Source organism: Perissodus microlepis, chromosome 20 (assembly GCF_051167445.1).
Source record: "Perissodus microlepis isolate ML-2025 ecotype Zambia chromosome 20, ASM5116744v1, whole genome shotgun sequence".
NCBI classification, from domain to species: Eukaryota; Metazoa; Chordata; class Actinopteri; order Cichliformes; family Cichlidae; genus Perissodus; species Perissodus microlepis.
This window is the reverse complement of record NC_140480.1, coordinates 11,589,896-11,613,997: the sequence shown is the minus strand read 5'-3', so window position 1 is coordinate 11,613,997 and position 24,102 is coordinate 11,589,896. Positions and strand designations below refer to the sequence as shown.

At 44.1% G+C, this 24,102-nt stretch overlaps 1 protein-coding gene across 7 annotated transcripts in view; it reads right to left on the bottom strand.

Annotated features, from left to right (window-relative positions):
- The window catches only part of agrn (agrin), a 259,295-nt gene that overhangs the window by 28,334 nt on the left and 206,859 nt on the right, over window positions 1–24,102 (bottom strand). For 6 of the 7 annotated variants that reach the window (XM_084918149.1, XM_084918152.1, XM_084918151.1 and 3 more), the window contains 11 exons: window positions 23,748–23,891; window positions 20,946–21,070; window positions 20,723–20,828; window positions 16,078–16,503; window positions 13,819–13,944; window positions 9,437–9,564; window positions 6,602–6,716; window positions 5,681–5,800; window positions 5,116–5,481; window positions 3,466–3,658; window positions 1,574–1,789 (listed from right to left, as the gene is read on the bottom strand). In XM_084918149.1, coding sequence (XP_084774275.1) covers window positions 1,574–1,789; window positions 3,466–3,658; window positions 5,116–5,481; window positions 5,681–5,800; window positions 6,602–6,716; window positions 9,437–9,564; window positions 13,819–13,944; window positions 16,078–16,503; window positions 20,723–20,828; window positions 20,946–21,070; window positions 23,748–23,891 — 2,065 coding nt within the window. The remainder of the gene's footprint in view (window positions 1–1,573; window positions 1,790–3,465; window positions 3,659–5,115; window positions 5,482–5,680; window positions 5,801–6,601; window positions 6,717–9,436; window positions 9,565–13,818; window positions 13,945–16,077; window positions 16,504–20,722; window positions 20,829–20,945; window positions 21,071–23,747; window positions 23,892–24,102) is intronic. The other variant, XM_084918156.1, reaches the window with a different exon arrangement.

Here is a 24,102-nt window from a genome sequence, read left to right as displayed (position 1 = left end):
AGACCAGTTTCTTGTCTTTTGGGAGAGGAGAATTATCCCATTTTTGTCTGATATAGGATTCCAGCTGTTGAACAGTCCTGGATCTTCTTTGTTCTATTTTTATTTCATCCTCCCTATCGCTGCCAGTTCCACAGGCACTAATGCACCTCCATAGATCTCCTCTTTAGTCTGGCGGACACAGCGTCCATGTTTTCCAAAAAGAATGTCAAATTTCAATTCGGCTGATCACAGAACAGTTTTCCATTTTGTCTCAGTCCATTTTAAAGCTTTGACCCGGAGAAGACGACAGCGATTCTCGATCATGTTCACATATGGCTTCTTCTCTGCATTGTAGAGCTTTAAGCAGCATTTGTGTAGTTAAAGCTCAGACACAGTGATTTGTGTAAGTGTTCCTGAGCCTGTCCAGTGATTTCAATAAACTGTGCCCCACTAAGACTCCCTTTTTAAACCCAATCACGTCACCGACCTCTAATATGATTAACCTAATTAGTTGCAAAATTGCTCCTCCAGCTGTTTCTTTTTAGTACCACTTACTTTTCCAGCTGCCCCTCTCCAAACTTTGAGACATGTTGCTGCGATCAAATTGTTCGAAGACAAATGAGCAAGATTTTTCATTAATCAGTAAAATGTTTCCTGTGTTTAGATTTGCAAGTCATTACATTATTTTTCTTTATATTTTACACAGTGTCCCAACTTTTTGGAAATTAGGGTCGTACATTAATTGTACACGTATAAATAAACTGGTCAAAACACCTTCCATCAACACAGTGTTAACTAAAACAATATTACTAGCGTGGAGTAGGGGGCAGATAGTTTGAGTGTGTCCACAAGCTTGCAACTAATGACTCTGATACACTGTGATTTGATGCCTACTGTCCGTGTCCTCAGCTAGCTGCAAGCTCTGAGGCTGAAAAATGAAGCAAACAAAACAAATCCCAAAGTGCCAAAAACTGCAATTCCTTGAACTTCCGATTGAAGCTGTACTAAAAGCAGATTCCCGTGTTAAAATTCCCAACTTTACAGCAGATTTATGACTTAAACGTATCTACTAATTTTATAACATGAAGAATTTTTTTTCATAAAAGCACTTTATTTTTAATATTCCCATATTGTTATCCTCCTACTCTTTAGTGCACTTCTATTAAGACCAATGGATGAACAAGCAGCAGATGGGGAAAAAACAAATGGAAGACGGGGCCGCGCTCTATGAAACCATTCTAGGCAACTATCCTCACATGACTTAACGGAGGGTACCAGATGAATACAAATAACGGCAGTCGATTTATCAAAAAGCTGCACATGGCTAATTTTTCCCTCAAAAGTCTCCGACTAGGTTACGGGCCACTGAAGTGGGATTAACATTAGTTAACTCTACAATGAATAAAAAAAATAGCAAATCAGCAAAATTAGCATAAACAGAAAACTTGATTGGTGCTGCTTGGAATTACCTGGATACTGAATATATAAAAGCTGTAGAATGAAATATTAAAATGAGCCACAGATGATGGACTTTGTGTCTGCACATCACTATTAACACAATGGTGTGACTGTAACTGTAATTCCAAGGTCTTACTCTTGCTTGATGTCCTCAGGCACTCCTCCAATGAACAGGTTGGTGTCGAGGTTGAGGCCATCTGTGCCCCGTGGGCTCTCACCCTCGATGTGTGGCTCGCTGTCCACGCTGAGCATGGCGTTTCGGCGGTTGCGAGTCACCACCAGCTGATGCCAGCGGCCTTGACTGATTTGAACTTTGCTGAGGGCCGTGCCTGTGCCCGAACCTGTGTTGAACCTGAAAAGGGATGACACAGAATAAGTTAGACACCTCACTTTACCAAAAGATCCCTCTATTTCTGCTGACTTTGATACTTTCATCAGGCAGGTATTTTATTTTTCAAAATATCCAACATGACTACAATGACTACAGGAAATCTGCTCATAATGCTCAACAAGACAAAGGTGGAGGAAAGAAAGAAGATACAAAAGTGTTTATTTGGAATTTCAGACTGGAGCATGTGACTGGAATGACTGGAATCACATCCTCATTTTTAATTCAACCTTTTTTCTAATGAGGTTTTGTTGAGAGAAAAAGGCCGTATCATCACAGAAAAGAGCCGTCGTGTATGTGCACCCACACATATGGTAGCATTATCGCAACCTGAGAGCAATTATCTGCCACAAATAATTAGTTCTTCTCCCCACGTCTTGGATTTGCAGAGCTGTGGGTGGTAATCTCACAGCTGTATTTCTAGAATTGAGGCAGAGCTCTATTTGAAAGCACAAGTGACTAATGATCTCCTTTAGTTTGCTATTGATTTTACTCTGAATAGAGCAATCTAACCTGGCCAGGTTGGGAGAAACTGAAAGACCTTGCAGGGGTCAGGGTGAAATGTGAGAACCAGAAAGACAAGGGAAGCTAACATTAGACATAAAAGGTCCGAAACAGATGCACTGCAGCATCTCTAATTAGCTCATTCTTGTCTCCTCTGAAGATGTTCCCGTCCCCAAATGATTTTTTATTCATACGTCTCCGCCACAGAGAAGAGATTAGTGCTAGTGTTTCTGCAGGTTTCTGGCAGGAAAAGTGTCGTCTCTCATGAGACTAGATAAGACCTGCAGTTTCTGTCAGCTTCAGATTAAAATGTAATACTAGATATTTTGCCCACATAAAGCTCCAGTGTGCATGTTAAAGGGGCAAAACACTGGTTTTACATCAGGATCAATTTCCTAACGGTGACCCAGCCTGACTTTAAGTCTGCAAATATACTCCATCCATTCCATGATGGAATAAAAGCTGTAGATGGTTACCAAGAAGGGATGGTGAAAAAAACATCATTATTTGTTTGGCTACATTTTATTATTTATTCTTTTATTTTTTGCTTTGGTCCTAGAGTGATACTGCCCCCACCAGTGTTGACAACATGCACAAAAACACACTTGTACCACTTCAAACCTGACTGCTACATACACACTTCTGATGGAAAAGAGTCATTTAAAGCATCTAAGCTGAAATTTCTTTCTCATTCGATCCATCTGTAAATACAAACACTGCATTTTGTAAATACAGCTTAGATTTTTCCTTTGTTTATCTGTGTGATTAAAGATAACATATAAAATGTGTACTTGGGACATCTAGCATATATTCCCGAGTATATATTCCTTCCACCTGTAATCATGTGAACTGTAGCCTTTTCTTTTCCCGGCACAGCCGTTTTTCCGACATGTTTACTCACTGTAATTATTTGCCTCATTATCTTTAGTGCCGTCTCTTTGTTTTATTCTTATCTGCATCTGTTGTCAGCTGCTGCTGCAATGACCCGGTTTCATAGTGTTGATCATTAAAATTTCATCTTATTTTTACCACGATGGATGTGAAAGTAAAAAGCCTACTGAATTCAATCAAAAAACAAAACATCAGGACCACTGATGTTAGCCGACAAGGTCCCTCTTAAATCAGCTGACGTTCACCTGAGCTCCACCCTGCCGTTGACCAGAGCAAGAGAGATGAAGTCCTTCTTGCGATCCTGGCCGTTGTAGAGCAGGATGCCGTCCATCTCAGAGGCTCTGAACTCCATGGCGATGCGGACAGTGTGGTACGCGCTCATGGTTGGGAAGGCCAAGTAGGACTGGCCTCCAAATGACGGGATGTAGTACTTGATCACTGTGGAGGAAAGAAGACAACGAGACATTCTCGTCATTATTATGTGATTTGCTTGATTGCGGTGTGAGAGAAGCTTCATGCACATAATGATGCGTGAGCGGCACGTGACAGAAAATGAGAAGAATTCTGTTTATTTTACAGGATTGATGTTTTCACCAAAGGATTGATAGGTTTATCAAAAGCAGAAGGTGCAGAAAGAGGAGCCATCGTGCACAGTCTCACACGCGTGCACACACAAACACACACAGGAAATGTTTGTTTTTTTGTGAATCTACTTGACAATTCTGATTATTATCATGCATTATCTCTCCTGGGCTCCTTTTTTTCCCCACCGTCCATCTGTCTTCCTGTCCGTCTCTCTGAGGAGAACGGCATCTGATGAGCTCTCGTTTTTCTAATGACTTGATTGATCTCAGGGAGGCTGGTTGTGCAGTTTTGTGTGTATGTGTGCATGATTTCATTTAAGCACTCTAACGCAAAGATCCACACTGATTCTCACCAGCTAATCCCCATCAAAGCAATTAGTGTCAATTATCTTAAGACGCAGCTGCGTGAGGTTGCTCCCCATTCCAGAAAAATCCCAGAGTAGAGTAAGAGGGAAGAAAGGAAGGAGCTGCGCTTCTCTAAAAAGTTCTCCCAGGTTTATGGTTTTCTCTGCAGCTTCGGCTGGATTTTGTGTAGCCTTTGGTGCACGGCTCAGTGGTCGCTCATTTCTGAGATGTTGGGCCTGTCTGAATCACTGGAGATGAGCTTGAAGCGCAGCAGTCGGGGAGAAACTCAATCACACCTCAGCTCTTTATTTCCAAGGGTTTTCTTTTTTCTTCAACACCGACCGTAAAACTGACACTCTGTACAGTGCTGTGATTGCTCGCTGATAAACCGTCGAGCTTTATACGATCCAATAAATCCACATCTGTGGCCACATAACATTTCATTTACATATTTCAAAGCTAACTGAAAGTCATTACTCCTACTGCCAATTAAGGTGTCACCTTGCAGACGCTACAACCACACCAAACCAAAGCACGATGCGGCGAATGCATTTCTTCTTTCGCTTTAAAATAAGCGTTTTATTTGATCAAGTGTTTCTAATATTTGAGGGATTTTTTTCCTATTATAATGGTGTGTTTCTGCTACTTTATAAATACATAAAAGCACTTGAAGATGTGGTTAGTAGTGATTATAAAACAGCTAAAAAGCATGATTGGCAAAATGAAAAGTGGAGTGCCTAAAACCCACTTAGCTGCTGCAAAATCTCTGTAACCGTTAGCCTTTGGTGGGTTCTTTGAAATTGCTAATTGCAAAGTAGCAAATTACAGGGAAAGTCTGTCTGAGCTCATTTTCTTAGATGAGTCTGAAATAAGCTGAGACTTTGAAACTTTTGATTTAAGAGTAATCAGAAATATGGCAAAAGATACAGTTCCTAAAGAAAATGAAAACTCTTCGTGCTGACCCACCCTTCTCGCACACAGTCCCTCCGCGGCCCGCGGGGCACTTGCAGTTGAAGTCGCTGCCGTTTTCCTCGCACGTGCCTCCGTGGAGGCAGGGGTGGGAGTCGCAGGGCTTCTGCAGCACCTTGTGGTAAGGCCTGGTTGTGAAGCGGGCAACGGTAGTGGCTGGAGGCAGGGCAGTAGTGGTTAGAGGCGATGTAACCGGCACCAATTTATGTCTGCCACTGAAGGGCCTGCGGGTGGTGGCTGTCGGTCGACGGGTGATGTAAGGGGAAGTTGTAGGAGGCCTGGTCGAGGTGGTGGGAGCAGCTGTGGTGACCGACGCTGTGGTGGTAGTGGTAGTGGTGGTGAAGATGGAGATGGAGGACAGGCCTGTCAACAGCGACGGGGGGAGAACAAAAGGATTTGGAAAAAGGAAATTAAAGGGACATTAAAGTATGTTGAGCCTGCGGTTTTGAGACTTTCTATTCAAGACCTGTAAAACCTTTGATAAACTACCTCATGAATAACTTAAAACTCCCTTTCATTTTATTAATCCCTACACACTCCTGTTAAGTCCACACTATATTACCATAATTGGTGAAGCGAATATTCTCATCCTCCGGCTTCTTCACAGAGATGGTGGTGTCTTTGGAGGCCTTTAACTGTTTCAGCAGGGCTCCTACGATGTCCTCCACGGTGAATCTTGTATCTACAACAAATAAGAGGTACAAGCATTTAGAGCAAGGCCTCCGAGGAGCACTCCAAAGCAAATACAAGGCTTGAGCTCCTTAAATGTTAAAAGGGATATATCAAACAGCCCTATGTATGACAGTTGGGAGGGTCTCCGTGGACCACTTGTCCTCCAGCCGTTGATTGTCCGGCTTTTTTCCAGATGAATTGGTCTCATAATGTTCGCCGCAGATGTTTGCTTTACAGGCCATGGAGGAGCGGCACATAACGGCACCCGATAACCCACGTGAAGGATATCAAGGACACTAAACGAGGCTCATAAAACGATGGAATAAAAATAAAAAGGAACGGAGGAAGCTGATGTTCTGTGTGGTAGTTTAAAGAAGCAGCTGCTGCATATGACCCAAGATCCAAGAAAAGTATTGTAACATGATGATATTTAGAGAATACCCAATTCCTTAGATATCCTGCAGGTCCTGCAGGTTTTAGATGTGTCCTTGATCCAACACAGTTGATTTAAATGGCTATATGACCTGTCTTGAAGTTCTCCAGATGCCTGGGAATGAACTATTTATTTGATTCAGGTGTGTTGAACCAGGGTTATATCTAAAACCTGCAGGACACCGGCCCTTGAGGCCTGGAGAGCCCCACCCATAGTTTAAAGCACGTGTTGCGCAAATTTCAGAAAGCAAGACTATACAAGCTCATCTATTTACAAGATGCCTATTTTTCTACTAAAAATGTATTCATATCTCACACACCCTCCTCGCTGAAAGCCAAATGCACAAAGCTCATCTATCTCTCTATAAGGATCTCTCACCTGGTTTGAAGTGAGCCTCGACATAGGCCAGGATGGAGTTGCTGGGCGCCAGGTTACGGACACGAACGCTCATAAAGTCTTTGTGCACCGCCGACTTCCTGAACAACTCATTGAGCTGAGGAGAAGAGAGAGAGAGCGAGAAAGAGTGGGAGGAGAGAACGGACAGACAGAGGAGATGATAAATGAGGCCGGTAATGAGCTCCACGCTATCACGGCAGCGAGTCCAATTCCAGAAGACTGTACCCTATCTCTGAGGAAGAAAGAAGCTGCCTCTCAAATTGGGGTGCATGGAAGGAACCCATTGGGTGTGGGTGCACAAATTGACATTTAGCTGCTGCCCTGGCATTAATTATTGGAACAAGTTTTCAGGAGGAGCTAAGATAAATGTTGAGCTACCCTGACATTATGATTGGTTTTGCTACTGATGCTCGTTACTGTGTGCACGTTGTAACAGCCTGAAGAGCTCTTTATGAGGTTTGACTGAAGTGGGATTTTTTGAAATCAGCCAACAGTGATATTTTAACAGTTAAAAATACTGACGCTGCCTTTTAACCCCAAATCTGGATGAGTATTTTGTCTTAAAAATGGGCCATTTTTATGCTAGAAGTAAAAAAAAAAAAAAAGAAGTTATGTGCACTAGTTTAAATTGTGAATTTATCACATGATGTGATTCTTTTTATTAAACGTGACCTATTCATGATATGTACACTGTAAATCAGCAAGTCCTCAGACAATAATGAGGTGAGAGCTGATGGAAAAAGCAAAAACATTTAAAAAAACAAAAACAAAAAGCTGCTAATCAGTGACAATGAGTGACTGAGTGGACTTTGTTGGGTTTGAGGATTCAGTTTGTTAAAGATGATTTCCTTCGTGCATTAAATGTCTCTAATTTGTGGGCTGAGGTGTGACAGCAAAGTCGAAAAATAAAATCCTCCAAAACTGGCTTAGTCACGGTGGGCAAACTCTCCCGTGGACACACGGTCCTCAAAACCACCTGGTCTTTCTTTTCCGCTTCCTTCTCTTTCTCTTCCACGTGCTAATTTATCTGCAAATTACAACAGGTTGTTCTGTCAGTGAAACGAGCGGTGGGCTGATTCGCCTTCTTTCTATATACCCGTACGTTCAAGTGAATGTGTCCTGGCGTGTATGCTCTGCATGTGCTCAGTCTGTGTGCTGGAAGATGAATAGGGGGTGGTTGGCGTCAAGTGGCACACTAGGCTTCAGAGACACACAGGCTGATAGTGTTAATGAACACACATGCACGTACACACACACACTCACAAATCACTGTGAGGTAGCAGATTAGGTCCCAGTGGGGCATAGTGACACTAATTCAACAGCTGGTACATGTGTACTGTGTACCTAAGCGCGCGCACACACACAAACACACAAAGTTCCCATTTCATCAGAGGAGCAAGACCCTGGCTTGACAACAGAGACATTTGTTCAAAGGTCTGAGCTCAACATAGAAAACGGACAGTGGAGAAATTCAACCGGGGTAACCAACACGAGCCAAGCTGTGATTACTGTACAGGCTCTGTGCCCGCCTGGGTTTTGGCTTGCTAACAGCTACTGGCATCGTGACCATCCAAACTTATGAGACTCATATCCAGAATAAGGACTTGAGTTTTCAAATAGCTGAAAAATCATAATTAATCTCACATGAAAAGCTGCTTTTTGAATACTGTGAAGTGTCTGGCAAGCAACTGACAAATTATTCTTTAAACAAGTCTGCAGAAAGCTGTTATTTATTTATTTTATGTATTGGTCTTAAGCTTGAAGAATTTCTTTGTCTGTTTATTTAGGCCACATTCTTTGGACGTTATTAATACTTCTGTATATAGTATATATATAGTATATATAGTATACTATATATATACTATAGTATAGTATACTATAGTATAGTATATATATATATATATATATATATATATATGTGTGTGTATGTATTTGTGTGTGTGTATATCTGTGTGTATATATGTATATAAGTCTCTGGAATTCCCATTTTGATGTAAATGTTCAGGGGAAAAAAGGAAAAATAGAATGGTAAATCTTAATATCTTCACCTGTGTCAGGCAGGTACATCTGAAAATGTTATTCAATTTCTTTACATATTCATGTCTACAGATCACAGATTATAAGAGAATTCTAATATTCCCCTTTTATTAAAAATCAAATATCAGATAGGCCACGTTGTCTGCCTCTGATATGATGTATGTTCCTCTCTAAGTGCAGCCAGCCAGCAAAATGTGTGGTTTCTTTTTTTTTTCCCTTTCTTTTTATCATTGTTGTTTTTTTCTATCAGATGTCAGAGCACAGAAATCACTCTAGCTCAGTGTGGCAGAATATTACTCAGCTACTTCAGGGGTGTCAAGTCTGTAAAACGTGCGATGAAACCTGCCTGAAGGAGCTGAAAGAATCTGATTAGTCTGGCTCTCGGGAAGAGTTTTAGTGTGACACAATGCTTTGAGTGTTGTCTGAAAAGGTTTCCACTCATGACAAGAACATTCTTGGGAATACTAAGAAAATTTTGTAGCATTACTCTCCAAGTTTCCCTAATGGCAACAGTGGCAACCGTCATTTGAATCAATTACATCAAAGCAGTTTTAATTTATACTTTTTCTGGACACTTTTTTGACACTTGAGGGCAGCAGAACAAGCTGGAAAAAAAGCAAAGGGCATTAGGACATTTAAAAGTACTTTAAACCTTATTAAAAAGCTTATTTAAAAAGCTGAGAGCTAGCAAAGGGCAGTATAAGCTGAGACATGTAAATGTGGATTCTTTAACCTATTAATTAATCATGAAATCGTGTGACAGCAAATTTAGCCACTTACAGCGCCCTCTATGCTGCGGGCTGTCTCTCCAAATAGCTCGGACTTGGGGTCCTCCATCTCAGGTGTGTAGATCAGGTCCTGGCCATCCACCTGGTCCAGGTGCAGGGAACCGCTGAACCTCATGGTGGCTGGAAGAAGAAGAGAAGATACAGAAACACTGTGGCTCAAGCCCTCTTCTTTCACTCATTCCCCGCTGCCATCCCCCTCGTTTCAGAGCAGTGCCAGTTTTGGGTTAGTGATGGATTGTGTGTTTGTGTGTGTTTGACAAGGAGGGGTTAGTGAAGTGTGTTGCTGATTGTCTGGGGCTTTAAAAAAGGTCTGGAGTTTGGCCATTAAAGGTAGAAGCGGTGGATTTGTGGTGGTGGAACAGGTGGACTGTGAAATATGACAGAAGAGACGAACAGAAGGTGGAAAAATGGGCCAGTTTTACCAGACCGAGACTCGTCCCCAAAGCTGGCCGTGCCATGGAGGGCTGGGTAAAAAGACAACAAGTTAGACAGACACACAAACACATGGAGGAAAAAAAACAACACACACTAAAGTGAAAGCAACCCACGGGCACTCAAAATAGTGCCTTCCTCAGCAAAGAGAAAGCCTCCCTGTGCGACCTTGGGGGTTATGTTGTCCGACATCTATCAACTCTATATGGTTTCTCGGTACTGCCACCAGAGAGGTGCAGTGCGATATAAAGCTGAAAGTCGAAGGTGTTTATGTGTGTGGTGGAGAACGGAGGAGTTTCTGTGCCGCTCATAATCAGCAGAACAAATTGCCCAAATCAATCATGGCTGCCCCTGCCTGAGCAATGCCAGAGAGAACAGGACGAGCACTTGTATGATTATCGTGAAAGATAGTCATAATTGTCTCCTTAATGCAGGCGGACCGATGACTGACACAGCCTGGTTAAAATTGCATGAAAAGGACAGCAGACACTACCGATACACACACAGGCGCGCCGCCGCCCTCTCGCTCCCAACCCTCACCATCTACAGTACTTTCACGGGCAGCACACATCGATTCACAAGTGACGGTGGCCATAAAATAGAGGCAAATGGGCACAGTTTGGAGAGGGGTAAAGAAAGAAAAGAGAGGGGGGACGAGCGAGATCTGACTTCTAATCTGCAAAGAAGACAAACATCAGAAAGGGTGATTTTCCAGACCACTGCCGTGACGGACGTAAAGAGAGGGAAAGAGAGTGATAAAAAGACAGACAGAGCTATTTGGCTATCAGATTCTAGTGAACTGTAAAATGTAATGGATATGTCAGACTTCCCCAGGCATATGGAAGAGTTTATAGTATCTGGAGCTCAGTGTGCCAATAACTTTCATATTAGCATTTGGCAATTATCCCCAATGCCATTAAATTTAACATACGCAGGACCTAGAGTCATTTTTTTATATTACACTATCTATACTGGGAAATATACCCAATGCAATCTATAACCAAGGTGTTTCATTTTTTTAAATATGTCAGTGTGGCCTAAGCCAAACCTTGAGCCTTTTCCACATGTGATGTCTTAATAATCTGAACAACGAACAATTATTTTTTCCCCCCGTGAGACAGCCCGTCAGATATCAATAAACTGTGTCGTACAATGAAATAGCAGCCGATGCACGAGGCAGAGGGATGTGTCATTTCACTTCTAATGAGCGGGAGATTGGCTGAGGCCTTCTCAGGAGAAGAAAAAAGAAAAAAAAAAACCAGCGTATTGATCAGCTTATCACGCAGCTCGGTTTTATTGGTAATAACACTTGAGCTGAATGAAGTATCGATCGCCGGTGTGCCGTCATTGTTAGCTGGGATAAATATTTACAGGCTTTTGCAGATTTGTTTTAACAGTTCTCTTGTAGCCTGAGCTTGTTTCTATCATCAGCTGGATTCGAGGCTAAATGTCACAGGGTTCAACCTCGACAGAACCTTTCATGTTTCACCTCTCCCTGCCTGTAAATTCTGTGAAAGAAATAAATGACGTAGGGCTCTGGATGGGCAAAGGTGGCCTCATATCTTTAGGTCATGTTGCAGACTGAGTGGCAGTAAATTCTGCTGGTTTATTGAAAGGCTTAGGGGACCTTCACCGTGCCAGAAATGCAACTCCATGCACTAATTTGTGGCCCGCGCTCTTTCAAGTCATGACCCAAAGCTCCCTCGAGAGCCAGAGTGAATCCCTCTTTTCACAATCAGTCAGACTACCACGGCTAGGACAAATAGACAGCAGATTTCAACCGAGGGATGGAGAGAGAGAGAGATAGAGAAATGAAGGGAGAGAGAGAAGCCCTTTATCTTTATGAACTGAGTGTGGCAGGAGTCACTGATTGGTACAACAGCGCTCGTCGGCCCCTTCTAGTCTCTGGGCTCGCTCGCCGCTCAACTCCAGAGAGAAATGAACTGATGCAAGACTGGATTGAGATTGACTGGTTTGAGAGAGAGCGAGAGACAGAGAGAAAAGGTGACAAAGAGCTCAGAAGGGAACTAAGGAACAGTGGCGCGGACTGATAAAGAGAGGAACGCACGTGAGGGTGCAAGGGTGCGAATTCAAGAGGAGAGGGAGATTAAAAGAAAAGGAGCGAGGGTGAAAGAGGAGAGGAAAGAGCGTTCAAGAGTCTCGAGCAAAAGAAGAGAAAAGGAAACTCGCTGAGGATCTGTTGGTGTATGACTAATATCAGGGCGAGACTGCAAAGTGTTGCAGAATTCATAAAAATGGATTACCAAGGTCAGACTAATGGTTTCACTGTTTCTGTTTTTCTTTTTTTTTAATTTCCTGCCACCTGTCAATAAGCTCATTTACATATGATAGAAATGATTCATAAAAACACTGCTGCAGAGAAAAACCAAAAAACACCACCTGTTCTGAACAATTAAGCCAAACGCTCCGATAGCCCGATTTGTAAAGTCAACATTAGAGGTGTAACACGAGGCAAATGGTGGCTAATGTTTAGAAACACAATACTGAAAATTGGCCCCTTTGCCCGACTCACCGAGCAGCGGTGGTCGAGCGAGCTAGATAATGACTGAATCAGTGAAGACAGGGAGCAGGCTTAGAGTCAGGAATGATGGTATGTTTTGATTCTGGTGGCACAAAGAAACGCATCCACTCTTCCTGTTACGCGGGATGGTGCACACATTGTGCGACTGTGTGTGTGTTGGCGACAGACATTCAGACTCGCAGCTATTTATACGTTTCTTACCTAAACAGCGAGCAGAGCAGAGAGCCGGAAGCAGCCATATAAGCCGGTTTCCATGTTTTTTTGTTTGTTTTTTTACTTCTGTTCTCATATTCTGTGTGCTACTATTGGCCGGCGCCTGTGCTATCCACCTACAGCCAAGCAACTGCATCTCAGAAACCTTCTGAACACAGCAAAATCAGAAGAAATAGGTCTCCACAGATAAAACTCCCACACACTTTATATGTCATAAGTGATGATTAAGGAGGATTTTTTACTGTATATTATACTTTTAATTATTTATATATATTATGTTCAATTTTCACATGTCAGCAAATGAATACAGACTGAAATAGATTGAAAGCAGTGCCTCTCTGAATCACGACACTGGCAGACTGACAATGACGGGTAGTTGATTTCTTGCATTTTTGTGCCAACTCCCGCCAATTATTCTGACTGTGTTTCACGAGTTAACTGAGAGTCACTTTAATTATTGTAATAACAGAAATTGTCCTCCGACACAGTATTCCTTAACAATATGTTGTGCGGATAACTCTGTCTGGATCAATAATCCATTGCAACACTATTTTTTAGCATTTTGCACTTTTTTTCCCTCTAAAGCTCAAGACAGCACATCAATTACTGATGTCTGGGGCAAAACAGCGCGAGGCCAGGTAAACAGAGGAGGACGACAAGGACTTCCTCAGGCAGCAGAGGTTACAGCTGGAAAATTTGGGTTTTTGTTTTGTTTTCTGCTTTAAATATGGAGCTGTGACACGATTAGTTTGGAGGAAGAAGAAACTGCCAACAAGTCCCTCTGAAACCGTCGTTACCACATTTGAGTTTGTGTGCTTGTTAAATAAGGTGACACAAAGCGTTCAGTGGTGAGCTTTGCAGAGAGATGTGTTAGCTGCTCTCTTCTGCTTGCAGCCTTTACACTAAGCTAATCACCTCCTGGCTCCAGCTCCATATTTAATGCACAGGCATGAGAGCGGTATCAGTCTTCTCATCTCACTCTTGGAGGGAAAGCCAATTACTTTTCTCAAAAGACCCATAAAAGGCGCCCTCCATACAAACAGAGCCCGAGCTTCTGCGACTCAAAGCAAGAGCTACAGAAGCTGGTGAAACAACAGCAACAGACAGAAGACGCAGAAGACAGCCGGGAAGATGTTTAGGTAATTAGAGAGTAAAGAAAGTCTTTTTCAAAGGTGCGCTTGACTTACAGGGGCAGTTGGCGCCCTCTGGAGTACTGGATGGTGTCTTGCCATCAGGGCAGCAGCCGAACTCTGTGTTGTCGCAGGACGACCTGTCCTCAAGTGTGGGTAAAGTGGTGCTCGCCATTGTGGGACCTGAGGGTGATACACAGAGGCTCATAATAGTTCATGAAACGTTACAGCTTATGTAGGAAACCCAGAACAGAGCTACAATTTTTAGGCACTCAACACCAGCAGTGATTCCAAGGTCAAAAACCTACAATTCCAACTTTCTCTCGCGTCTACACACGTTTGTGTGTTTGTTTTAGAGTGCTGACCAGTGATTGGACACTAATAAAGGCATCTGTCAGGAGTGATTATATGGCATTTTCACTGGAACTGATTGTACACCTGGAACTCTTTTTGTCAGGTAGAGAACACTTAATGGGGAGTGTTGCCAGTCATCTCACACATGGCTCACTTTTAATGATGGGAGGATGTGATAACTGCTCGCTGCAGATTGGGTGAGTTTTACCTTCAAGGAGTCCCAGGAGGACAAAAACAACATACACTCGTGTTTGTGTTACTGTCACTGCATATCTGGCTATCTTGGGACATTACAGACATAAAAGTGGCTCGGCTCGCTCTATCTGAAGAATGAGTGTGTATATAACAGCGGCGAGCTTCGGTCCACTCTAATGATGGTGTTGGCGGAGGGGGAGTTGTCTCGGTGTCGAGGCGGTGCACTTTATGGCCGCGGAGAGATTAGAAATAATCGTCGAGGCAAACAGCTAGCGGCTAAACAAGCCATAAACACATCAGAGGCGAGGGACGTCCTTCTCAAGGACATGCGGTCAAAGGATGTGGAAGGAGGAGGGAGGAGGGAGAAGGGGGCGGGGCAGAAGGCGGGAGGAGGCTGGGGTTTATGGGGCATCTGCTGGCATGTGGTCTGCACATTTACAGAAGCATCGGGCAGTGCAACTCCTATGGAAGCCATGAAAGCTGTCAAATAAACACAGATAAACACAACGACAAATACACACACAGATTTGTTCGGATTGCAAAAATACCACAGGCACAAAAATGTGCAAATGTGCACCTCTGACCTACTCACATTTATATGCTCAGATGGTGACATGTGCACTCTGGATTGGACAAACACAGTGACACGAGGAACAGGAGATAAGACTAGCACACACACACACACACACAGACGCAAACACACAAAACAGATGACGAAACAGATTAGTTCAGTATTTCAATATCCAAAACTGTCCTGGAAAATCGTCTAATCAAACAATCACAAACTGACTGTTGAAAAAAAGAAAAACATCCAGGCACACTTGGGTACACATTCATACGCACACATATACACACAGTCACAAGACGCCAGGTCTCCTTTGCAGACAAGCTACATGCTCCTTGCATCACCGAGCACTCTGGTCAGCCTCTGACAAGAGAATAAATCTAAAACTCGGGGAGCAGGAACGAGAGGGGAGGGGGAGCAGGAGGAGGAGGAAGAGCCGAGGAAGAGCACATTGGGGCCTTGCCGTTCCATCAATCTTATCCTGTTACTGCAAGCTGTCAGGTGAGGTGGACAGACGGATGGAAGGCAATATCAGAAAAAAAAGAAAAAAATCAAAGAAAAGAGAGCACTGATTGAAAAGTCTTAGTCGTCCTCTTGTTGTTCAACCAGAGGCCCGGTAACCGCCAGAGCCCAGGAAGGCATGTCGGGAAAGATTTGAGACTAGTCATGTGACAAGGTATGCTGGCTCACACACTCGCACCTCAACCTCCCAGTCACATCAGCCTGTCAAGTCAGGCTCCAGAGATCCTGAGATGCGGACCAGCAGTTTCATCTAGAGTGTATTTTACAGAGCTTGGGTTTTGTTTTGCTAGCTGTTGAGAGCTGGTGGAATGGGAGGAAGAAAAACGCATGGGCGATGTAGCAACAGTGAACCATGCAAATACATTCTTTTCTGTCTGAAATTGAGATATACATCTTATGCAAGTGGAAATGACACTAACAGCACCTGTTGACAAAGATTTCTCTTCCCCGCCTGCCTGCCTGTGACATTTGTCTCTTCAAAAGCAATTTGCATACAAATACATAAGCCTGTGCCTATTTTTCATTTTCAATTAACAGATGATGGCATGAATGCATTATGATGTGAACTAAGAGGAGACTATGAGTTTGACCAGCCCCCTTTTTTTTTAGAAAAACCTCCCCTCCCTACACACACACACCCAAAGCTTTATGGATAATGAAGTGAAAGAGCAGGGATTTACCGACAGTCTCCTCGGCCCCACTGGCCTCCGTTGGGACGCCGCTGCTCTCTTCTTCAGTCGCTTCGTCCCCGCTTGGATCCCCGCTACCCGAGCCCTCGAAGGAGGCTGCGGCGGCCGAGGGGATTGGACCGCTGCGAGAGGATGTGGAGGCGGCGGCGGCAGCGGTTGGGCTGGGCTGCGGCGCTTGCGGCTGGATGTGGGTGGAGTGGTGGCTGGTTGCTTGCGCACTTTTTTGGGTAGGGGATGGAAAGGGGGTGGTGGTCGCAGGTTGCTCGAGGGTTTCGATCCATGGAGGCGGGACGCCGTGCACCATGTTTGGATGGAAGGGGGCGGCGGTGGTGATGGTGGTGGCGGCGGCAACGGTTGCGCTTGGGGTGGTGGCGGGGGGGTTGGGGGTGGGTCGATCTGCAGGCTCAGAGATGGTTTCTGGTGGAGGGAAGGGGAGGAAGCAAGGAATGGATGAATGACTGAGCATAGATGGAAGTGTTGGACTTTGTTTTACTTAACTGCAGTAAAACCTCAAAAACCACACCAGAGGAAATACAAAAAAAAACATAATTAGCCAATAAAGCATAACAAAATCACTTAATGATTATTACAACCTACTGCTCACTATAACTGTTTTTTTTTTTTACCCCTGTATTCAGTGAGTGATTATGCCTCTTCTAATCTTCTAACCCATCTCCCCGATGTTCACCAGTGTCATTAAATAATTACATTAGAAACCACACACATACACAAACAGGCCTGTTTGTACAAGCAGCCCGTGATTAAAAAGCCTGCAATGGATGAGATGTCAGAAATCTTTGTTTCAGGGGTCTTAAGAGTGAAAATGGAATATGCCAACAGATGACACATCGCATTCGGGCATGTGCACTCCGCCTGCAGACGAGTTATGTTTCCCAAACCGGGTTAAACTACTCCAGTTGGTGTCAGCGCATTGTGTGGAGGGTATTTGTGCTTGTGTTTGTACACATATGGCATGCATTCGTGTGCACAATATGTTTGTGTGTTGCTGTGCCAATGCCTATGAATTATATATCCATATTCAAACGCTGCCCTCCAGTAGCACAGCTTTAATCACCAACAGCCAGTGCCTCCGGTGATGAATGATTGATAGAAATGGGGCAAAAAAAAAAAGAAAGAAAAAAAAAGCCGGCTTTAACTCTGGCTTCAAAGAGCGCTGCTTGCAGAGAGCATGAGTATCCGTCAACGCCACCACAAACACACTCGTGTCAATATTCACACACACACACACACACACACACACACACACACACACACACACACACACACACACACACACACACACACACACAGAGAGAGCAACAAAAACAACAACAAAAAAAGAATCCTTCTACATGAGGGAGCGAGAAGAGCCTCTCTGTAAAGAGCCCATCATTACCAATGCAAAAAGCTCTGGTGCAAAAGGACAAACTGTTGGCGATAAGAGAGATAAATGGGACAAAAACTCCTGCGGGAGATAAGTGAGTTGGCAGGGAGATGCTACGTAAGCGAACACTTCAGATTTAGCCGTGGCGGGCAGTCACGGCAATATTGTCATTATTTCTTCGCTCCTTGCCGTCCCATGAGCACAGATGTGTGTTAGCGAGAAGGTGAAATGAAGAGGCGATTAAAAAATAAAAAGCTATACCGTAGACATGCGCCTCATTAGGATTCGCCTAACATTATGTGTAGGACTTAATTACACCGCTATAATCGCTTAGTTGATCGGCAATTATTCACTGAGGTGTGAAATGTGATACCTACTGAGACGGCAGAAAGCCCGGGAGACGCACAGATTGTCAGCTTAAAGCTCGGAAGATATTTGTAATAGAGAGATTTGGAGTGCATAGAGGAGCGATGCTATCACCAAGGAAGGTGGCATGCATCGCGTTTCCTCTCGGCTACACCTGTCAGTCTTGTGCCAAGCTTAGCGTCAAGCGGATTGGTCCCTGGAAAGGGCCTAATGTGTGTTTGGGTGTGTGCGGGCATCTCCAGAAGCAAGCTCAGTGACATGGGATAAAGCAAGAGAGGAGCGCTCGTTGGGAGAAAGCAGAGAAGGACTGGCAGCACAGTCTGTTCAGCTGACGCTTCTCTTAATCACGTTTAACAGTCCATTTGCCTTTTTTTTTTGCTTTATTTCCTCCCAGTCGAGCACTGGACAGTAATGTCACGGAGTAGAGAGCAAAATAAATCATAGTCATCTCGGCTTGCTTCAGCTGTGTACTTATTGTTGACAGGTGATTATTAAGATTGTTTGTGGAGTCAGCCACCCTCAGTGAGGAGGAGGAATTCGGAAAGCGCAAACTGGAGGAGAAAGACAAGGAAGCTACAGAGGCAAGGAGAGGAAATGATAGGGAAAAAGAGCCTGACAGAGAAAGGGTTTAAATCAGATGGAAAATACAGGTTAACAAATCAGCAGCAGGGAAACATGGCATGGCAAACTGAACGAGGGAGTGAATAATGGCACAAAAAAATCGCAGGATATGGAGGGGAAGGCAACAGAACCCTGACTAGCAAGCAGGCAGAGGGCTGCCTGTGCCATATGCTGGCCTTCGTTGCCAATTTGCTACAAACTTACAGGTAATAACACCATATGGGAGAGGCAGGTCATTGCCAACATGGTGGCCATTTCCTCCCGCTGCCAGAATTTGCTCACCGGTACAAATGCCCTCCCTCCGGTGCTAGGTACAGTGTTTTATGCATATTTTTTTGAGGATTCTTCTCTTATCGCTTCATCTTTTGCTGAGACTTAGCAAAGAAGCCGGCAATACTCCTCCCCATACTCTGCAGCTGCTTGGAGGAGACTTCAGAGAGAGCCGGGTAACATCACAGCTCTCTGTCACAGGCAGAAAGATTTGAGGAGCTTTTTCTGCAGGCTTGTAATTTTTTTCCTCAGCCTGCCCATTAGCGGTAGACTGCACAGCAGCAGCAGAAGCAGCAGTCACGCTCCCTTGTATAATAAAAAGTTGCAACAGATCAATGATGTTAAAAAAGATCAATATTCACTCATTTATAGCAGACCCCTTGGCACTGCTCTCCTGTCAAACCATGGAGCAGCTCGGCAAGCATTGGCATGCCACGGCGCTGTGGCCCGGCGTCTGGAAGCGCTGCGTGTAAACAGTGGGAGGGAGGGCGGGCTTGGCTCTGGCGTGGTGAGGGGTGGAGGCAGAGCAAATGCTAATTCGCACCCAGCCACACGTGAAATGAGCTCGAGGTCTAACTCCCGAGCCGACAGCAGCGCCAGAACAGCAACCCGCGGTGCGACCGCATCCGGGTGAAGAAATTAAAAGATCCTCTGCGGCTGCTGGTGGGGCCCGAGCGCTCGCCTGTCTCTTCGTCGTCCCCGTAGAGATAGAGAGAGAGTCCACTGCGAGGCGTCTTCGTGCCTTCTGTGTATGCAGAAATGCTAGGTGAGGGATTACACACAACCCACATCTCTATTGCCAGGCAACAGAGGAATGTGAGATCAGACTGGATTTTGGCTTCATTTGCTGGTAACCCACGGCACTGAATTTGTAATTACCAGATGTTCAGGGACTTATCAAAGCCTTGTCAATTCCTCCTTTTTTTTTTTAATCCGACTACCTGAAACTACAAATCAACATACACTATATCAACATCCTTTCCTATCTGGAATACTGCAATTTGAGTCTGAAGGGGACCACTCAGGGAAGAGGGGTAAAAGGGACTCGTGTCTCTGCATGAGGTCATTTGATCCACTAAATGATGAGGTGAATGAACATTTTTCTACCTGAAAATGTAAGACACCTGGCAGTGGCTCGCGGCCACAGCTCCACAGCTGGCGTAGAGCTTCCTCCTGCTCTTGCCGGCGGCGTCTCTAGAATTCTGCTGTGACGCAAGCTGGCAGTCGGCGAGACCACTTCACTGTACATGAAAGCTGTGGCCTTGGCAAGGGTCCCAGTGCCTATTACACCGATCCAAGCAATGTCCATCAGCATGTGGGCTGGGATGGAGGGGAGGAGGGGGGGGGCAAGAGCTGTACCTTTTCCTGAGTACACATGTACTCTACATGTGCAATCATACTTCAGCAGCATCGTGTTCCTGGCAGCATCAAGCTGCGAAGGGATTGATGTATTCCCCAACAGGGGGTTTGAAGATGAAGCCAAATCCCAACAAAGGGACTGGAAAGCAAAGAGGAAGTGTCATTGCTATCTGGTGAGTTTGCAAGGCACAGACTCCAGTCAAACCAGTTTTTCTTTTCAAAATAAATAAATAAATCTCCATCTTAATTCTAAGATCCCTGTAGTGTGGCACATGCTTTCATTCTCACCAGGCAGTTTAAAACCAGGAGGAGAGACAGGCTTGTTCGATATACAGAAGTGCTATTGAACATGATGCGTGTAAGATGCTTTTATTATATACTCTTCAGCACTTGAATTACCTTAACAAGAAATAAGCACAGCTGCTCGAGTGTGTGCAGAAACATTTATTTTAAGATAAATGTGCTCTCACAGTGCTCTGACCTTACTTTCTGAATCAGAGTGATGGATAGGAGGAGAAACAGCAGGAGGGGGTTAATTTGAGGCCCTCGGCACTGCTCATTATCTTTTGATCAGGGACTGACAACAGTTGGCCATCCGTGTGTCTCGTTATGCATGGAGGTTTCTACGAGGCTCACCTGTGCACTGTCCAAAGTGCTGCACTGTGATGTCCTTGTCCTGTCTACAGGCTATGGTCCTCAGCTGGCACTGGTCGGCATAGGTCACCCCATCTGAGCCGCACACCTGCTCCACAGTGACAGAGATGGAGCGAAGGGAGAACACGTTAACTCCCTACAGGCAACTAAAAGAATGTGTTTCCATTCAAACAACTTATTTCTTTAGACAGTTTGAAAGACACACCTTGGTTTTGTTTTTCAAATCGCAGTCAGGTGAGGGGCACTCACAGTGGGCCTGGCCATTCACCTTAATGCAAGTGGCTCCATAGTTACATTGTAACTCTTCACAGGAAGTTGGGGCTTCAGGACCTGTGGGAGAAACAGGTTTACTGAGTCATCTATGCATCCTGTTAGAGCACCACTCTTGAATTCAGTGAGCTCTTCATTCTTTCATCAATGACTGTGAATGCAGGCTGCATGGTTAGGTGCTTGATTTAAAAAGTCTGTGGCAACGGGACTGAAAACACCTGAATCTAAAGATTAAGAGGTGTGGCCCAACACTTTTGTCCAAATAGAGTACTTTATATACAGCAATGGAGACTGTAAAATCAGACTATAGCTGGCAACATTTCTGCCATGTTTTGTTGTTTCACAGTGATTTCCTCCTTTATTCTGTAATCCTTGTTCTTTCCTGTGAGTGTTATCTCAACACGTTCTCACTCCCGAAGAGTAATATTTTACACTAGGTGACAAATCGTCAACATACTACACTTCCGGGCACCCAACACGTTCGTAAATGATGAGATCGGAGAAATGATTAAACTTGAGAACCGTTTGCAATCAATCTACATATGTTCGTTCAATTTACTTAAATCGCTTTGGAAAACACTATTTAACGTCACTAAAGTGCTGGTAAAGGTTAGGGACAAAGTTAGTGTTAGGGCTGGAATACATGGCTTGAACGTGTATTACCGCAGGACCGTCATTCTGCTGGATTTCACCCATAACCCGGCGTGTAACATAAGAACGCGGAAGGTCACCTTTCGCGTTCCTCAGGAACGCCGCGGAACGTGACAAATCGTCGGGATGTTACGCCTCGGGAGTGAGAACGGGCTGGTTATTTCCATTATTCATGTTGGCCTTCCCTTGCTTTTTTTGTGTATTACTGCCCTTTCATTCCTAGTTCTTTGTTCCTAGTATAGGTCCAATCATGTTTGTCCATCTAATATGCTTTCAAGACTCCAACCTTTACTTTCTGTCAGCTGGTTTTGCTGATGCTTAAGGTTTTGAATTTTTGAGCCTGGTCTCCTGTGTTTGGCTCTTTGAAAACATTACAACTTCCTTTGTATCAAAATGTCAACCTTTCTGTAGGTACCAAAAGTTCGGCCAGTTAAACACCCGTTAAAGAATAAAATACAGTTGAACACAATAGTTAAGACCTGAAATAACCAAAAAATGTAAAGAAAAAGTCTTTAAAAGCAACGTAAAAGATGATACTGCATACAGCAGTCACTCTGTCTCTCTTGAGTGTTAACAGTGACGTGGGAACAGACTATAAGCTGCTGGTTTAGAGTACAGGGATAGCAGTTCTGATATATATGCTGGGATCAGGTCCTGAGGGGATTTCAAAGTATAACAACAAACTGTGTTATAAGCTGTCTAGCTATAAAACTTTAACCCCAAACAGCGAATAACAATTCATCTGCACTGCTGACAACATTCATACTATACTTGTGCTATTGTGCCACAGTTTTAAGCTCCCAAGACCCGAACTCTTTCATGGCATGCATTTTTTATTTCTCTTTGATATTTGGGCTGATTGGGACCTGATGGATGTAAAAACAAAGAATTACCAGATTTTTTTTTTACTTGATTTTTGTTTCTGAGAAAAATCAGAGCCACATATGAGGACATTCGCTTTAAATTTGGATAGAACAGTGTCAGTATAATGTCCTCATAATTGGATATCAGGGCCCTGTAGAGCAAAATTTAGTATTTTGGTCTAGACAACCCATAATTTGATGTCCACATATGTGGACGCCAGGTCCTAGGAGGTTAAAACACCACTTGTCGCACTCGGGGTGATTATATAGTGTGGAAAGGGTGAGCTGAAAGACTTCATCCTTGTCTTGTATTCAGCATCTTTACACCAACCGTATAACAGTGATAATAGAATTCCCAAATTCTCTGAGTTTCAATTATTCATGGCATGCACAGCAATTTTCCAAAACTGCTGCACAAAAAAAAGTTTATCTTCTGAGGGGCACAAAGGTGAGCACTCAAGATCTCTCCTCAGTTCTCCCCTAAAGACTGTTTGAAGCCTTGACGCTGTCGCAGCAGGATCTGCTGCAGGGAGTCCACCATCCACCCACCTGGATGTGAGTGTGGGGTCTTTGCATTGTTTCATCACAGAGGCTTAGAGCACCCCACCCTTTAGCTCCTGCTTTTATGTGCTGCACCCTCCTAGTACTCGTCCTTTTTATCTGGCAGGGTGTGTGGCGAAGAGCCCCACCACTGTGCTGGGACTGCTGGCTTCATTAAGCATTTGACTTCCAGTCGATATCTGATGGTGCATCTTAATCAAGGAGCTGCAGGCCCCCACAGCAGGAACTAACCTTTCCTTCAACCGGCTTTGTGGCTTGTACAATCACCAGGGCTGTTTTTATTATTAATCAAAAGTAATCAATAGTCCTTAAACAGAGGTATAAACCCACACATTCACAGAACAGTGAATCATCACAACTGTGAATGTTGTAGAGAAAATAAAATATCAATGGGAAATGTGTCATCCACATGCCATTTGTACACTTGAGTATTTTCCTAATCACTATTGATCAGCTCTCTTGCAGCCACTTCCTTCTTTGCCAATAAAGCTGATGGATGCAAAGAGCCGATGAAGAAAGAAATGGCTGCTTCCAGGCTGATCCACAAATCAGATAAGTGACAAAAACCACTTTGGAATGATAGAGAGAAGCTGGGACCGAAATGTGTGTGTGTTTGGTTTCTGAATGCCCCACACACTGGCCTTGATGCTCTTTCTTATTACCTTTGTCGCAGCCATTCATGCCCATCTTGCTCCCATCTGGACACACGTTGCACTTCATGCCCTTCACTCCCGTCTTGCAAGAGCACAGACCCGACATCTGCTCACAATCATCCCGGACTGAGCCCGTAGCGTCGCAGTTGCATGCTGCCGTGGAAAGGTGGGAAAAAAAATGAGAGAGATTGATGAGGGGAAAAAAAGGCCAGTCAATTAGCGACGACGGCAGGAAGAGAGATAGGAATAGCTCGGTTTATAGTCTGTACAAACTGTGCTTGAAGCAACCTTAGCCTCTGTAGCGTTGTGCTTGAGAGACATCTTTGTCTTAAGTATCAAGGGTTGGTGATAGTTCAACCAGCCC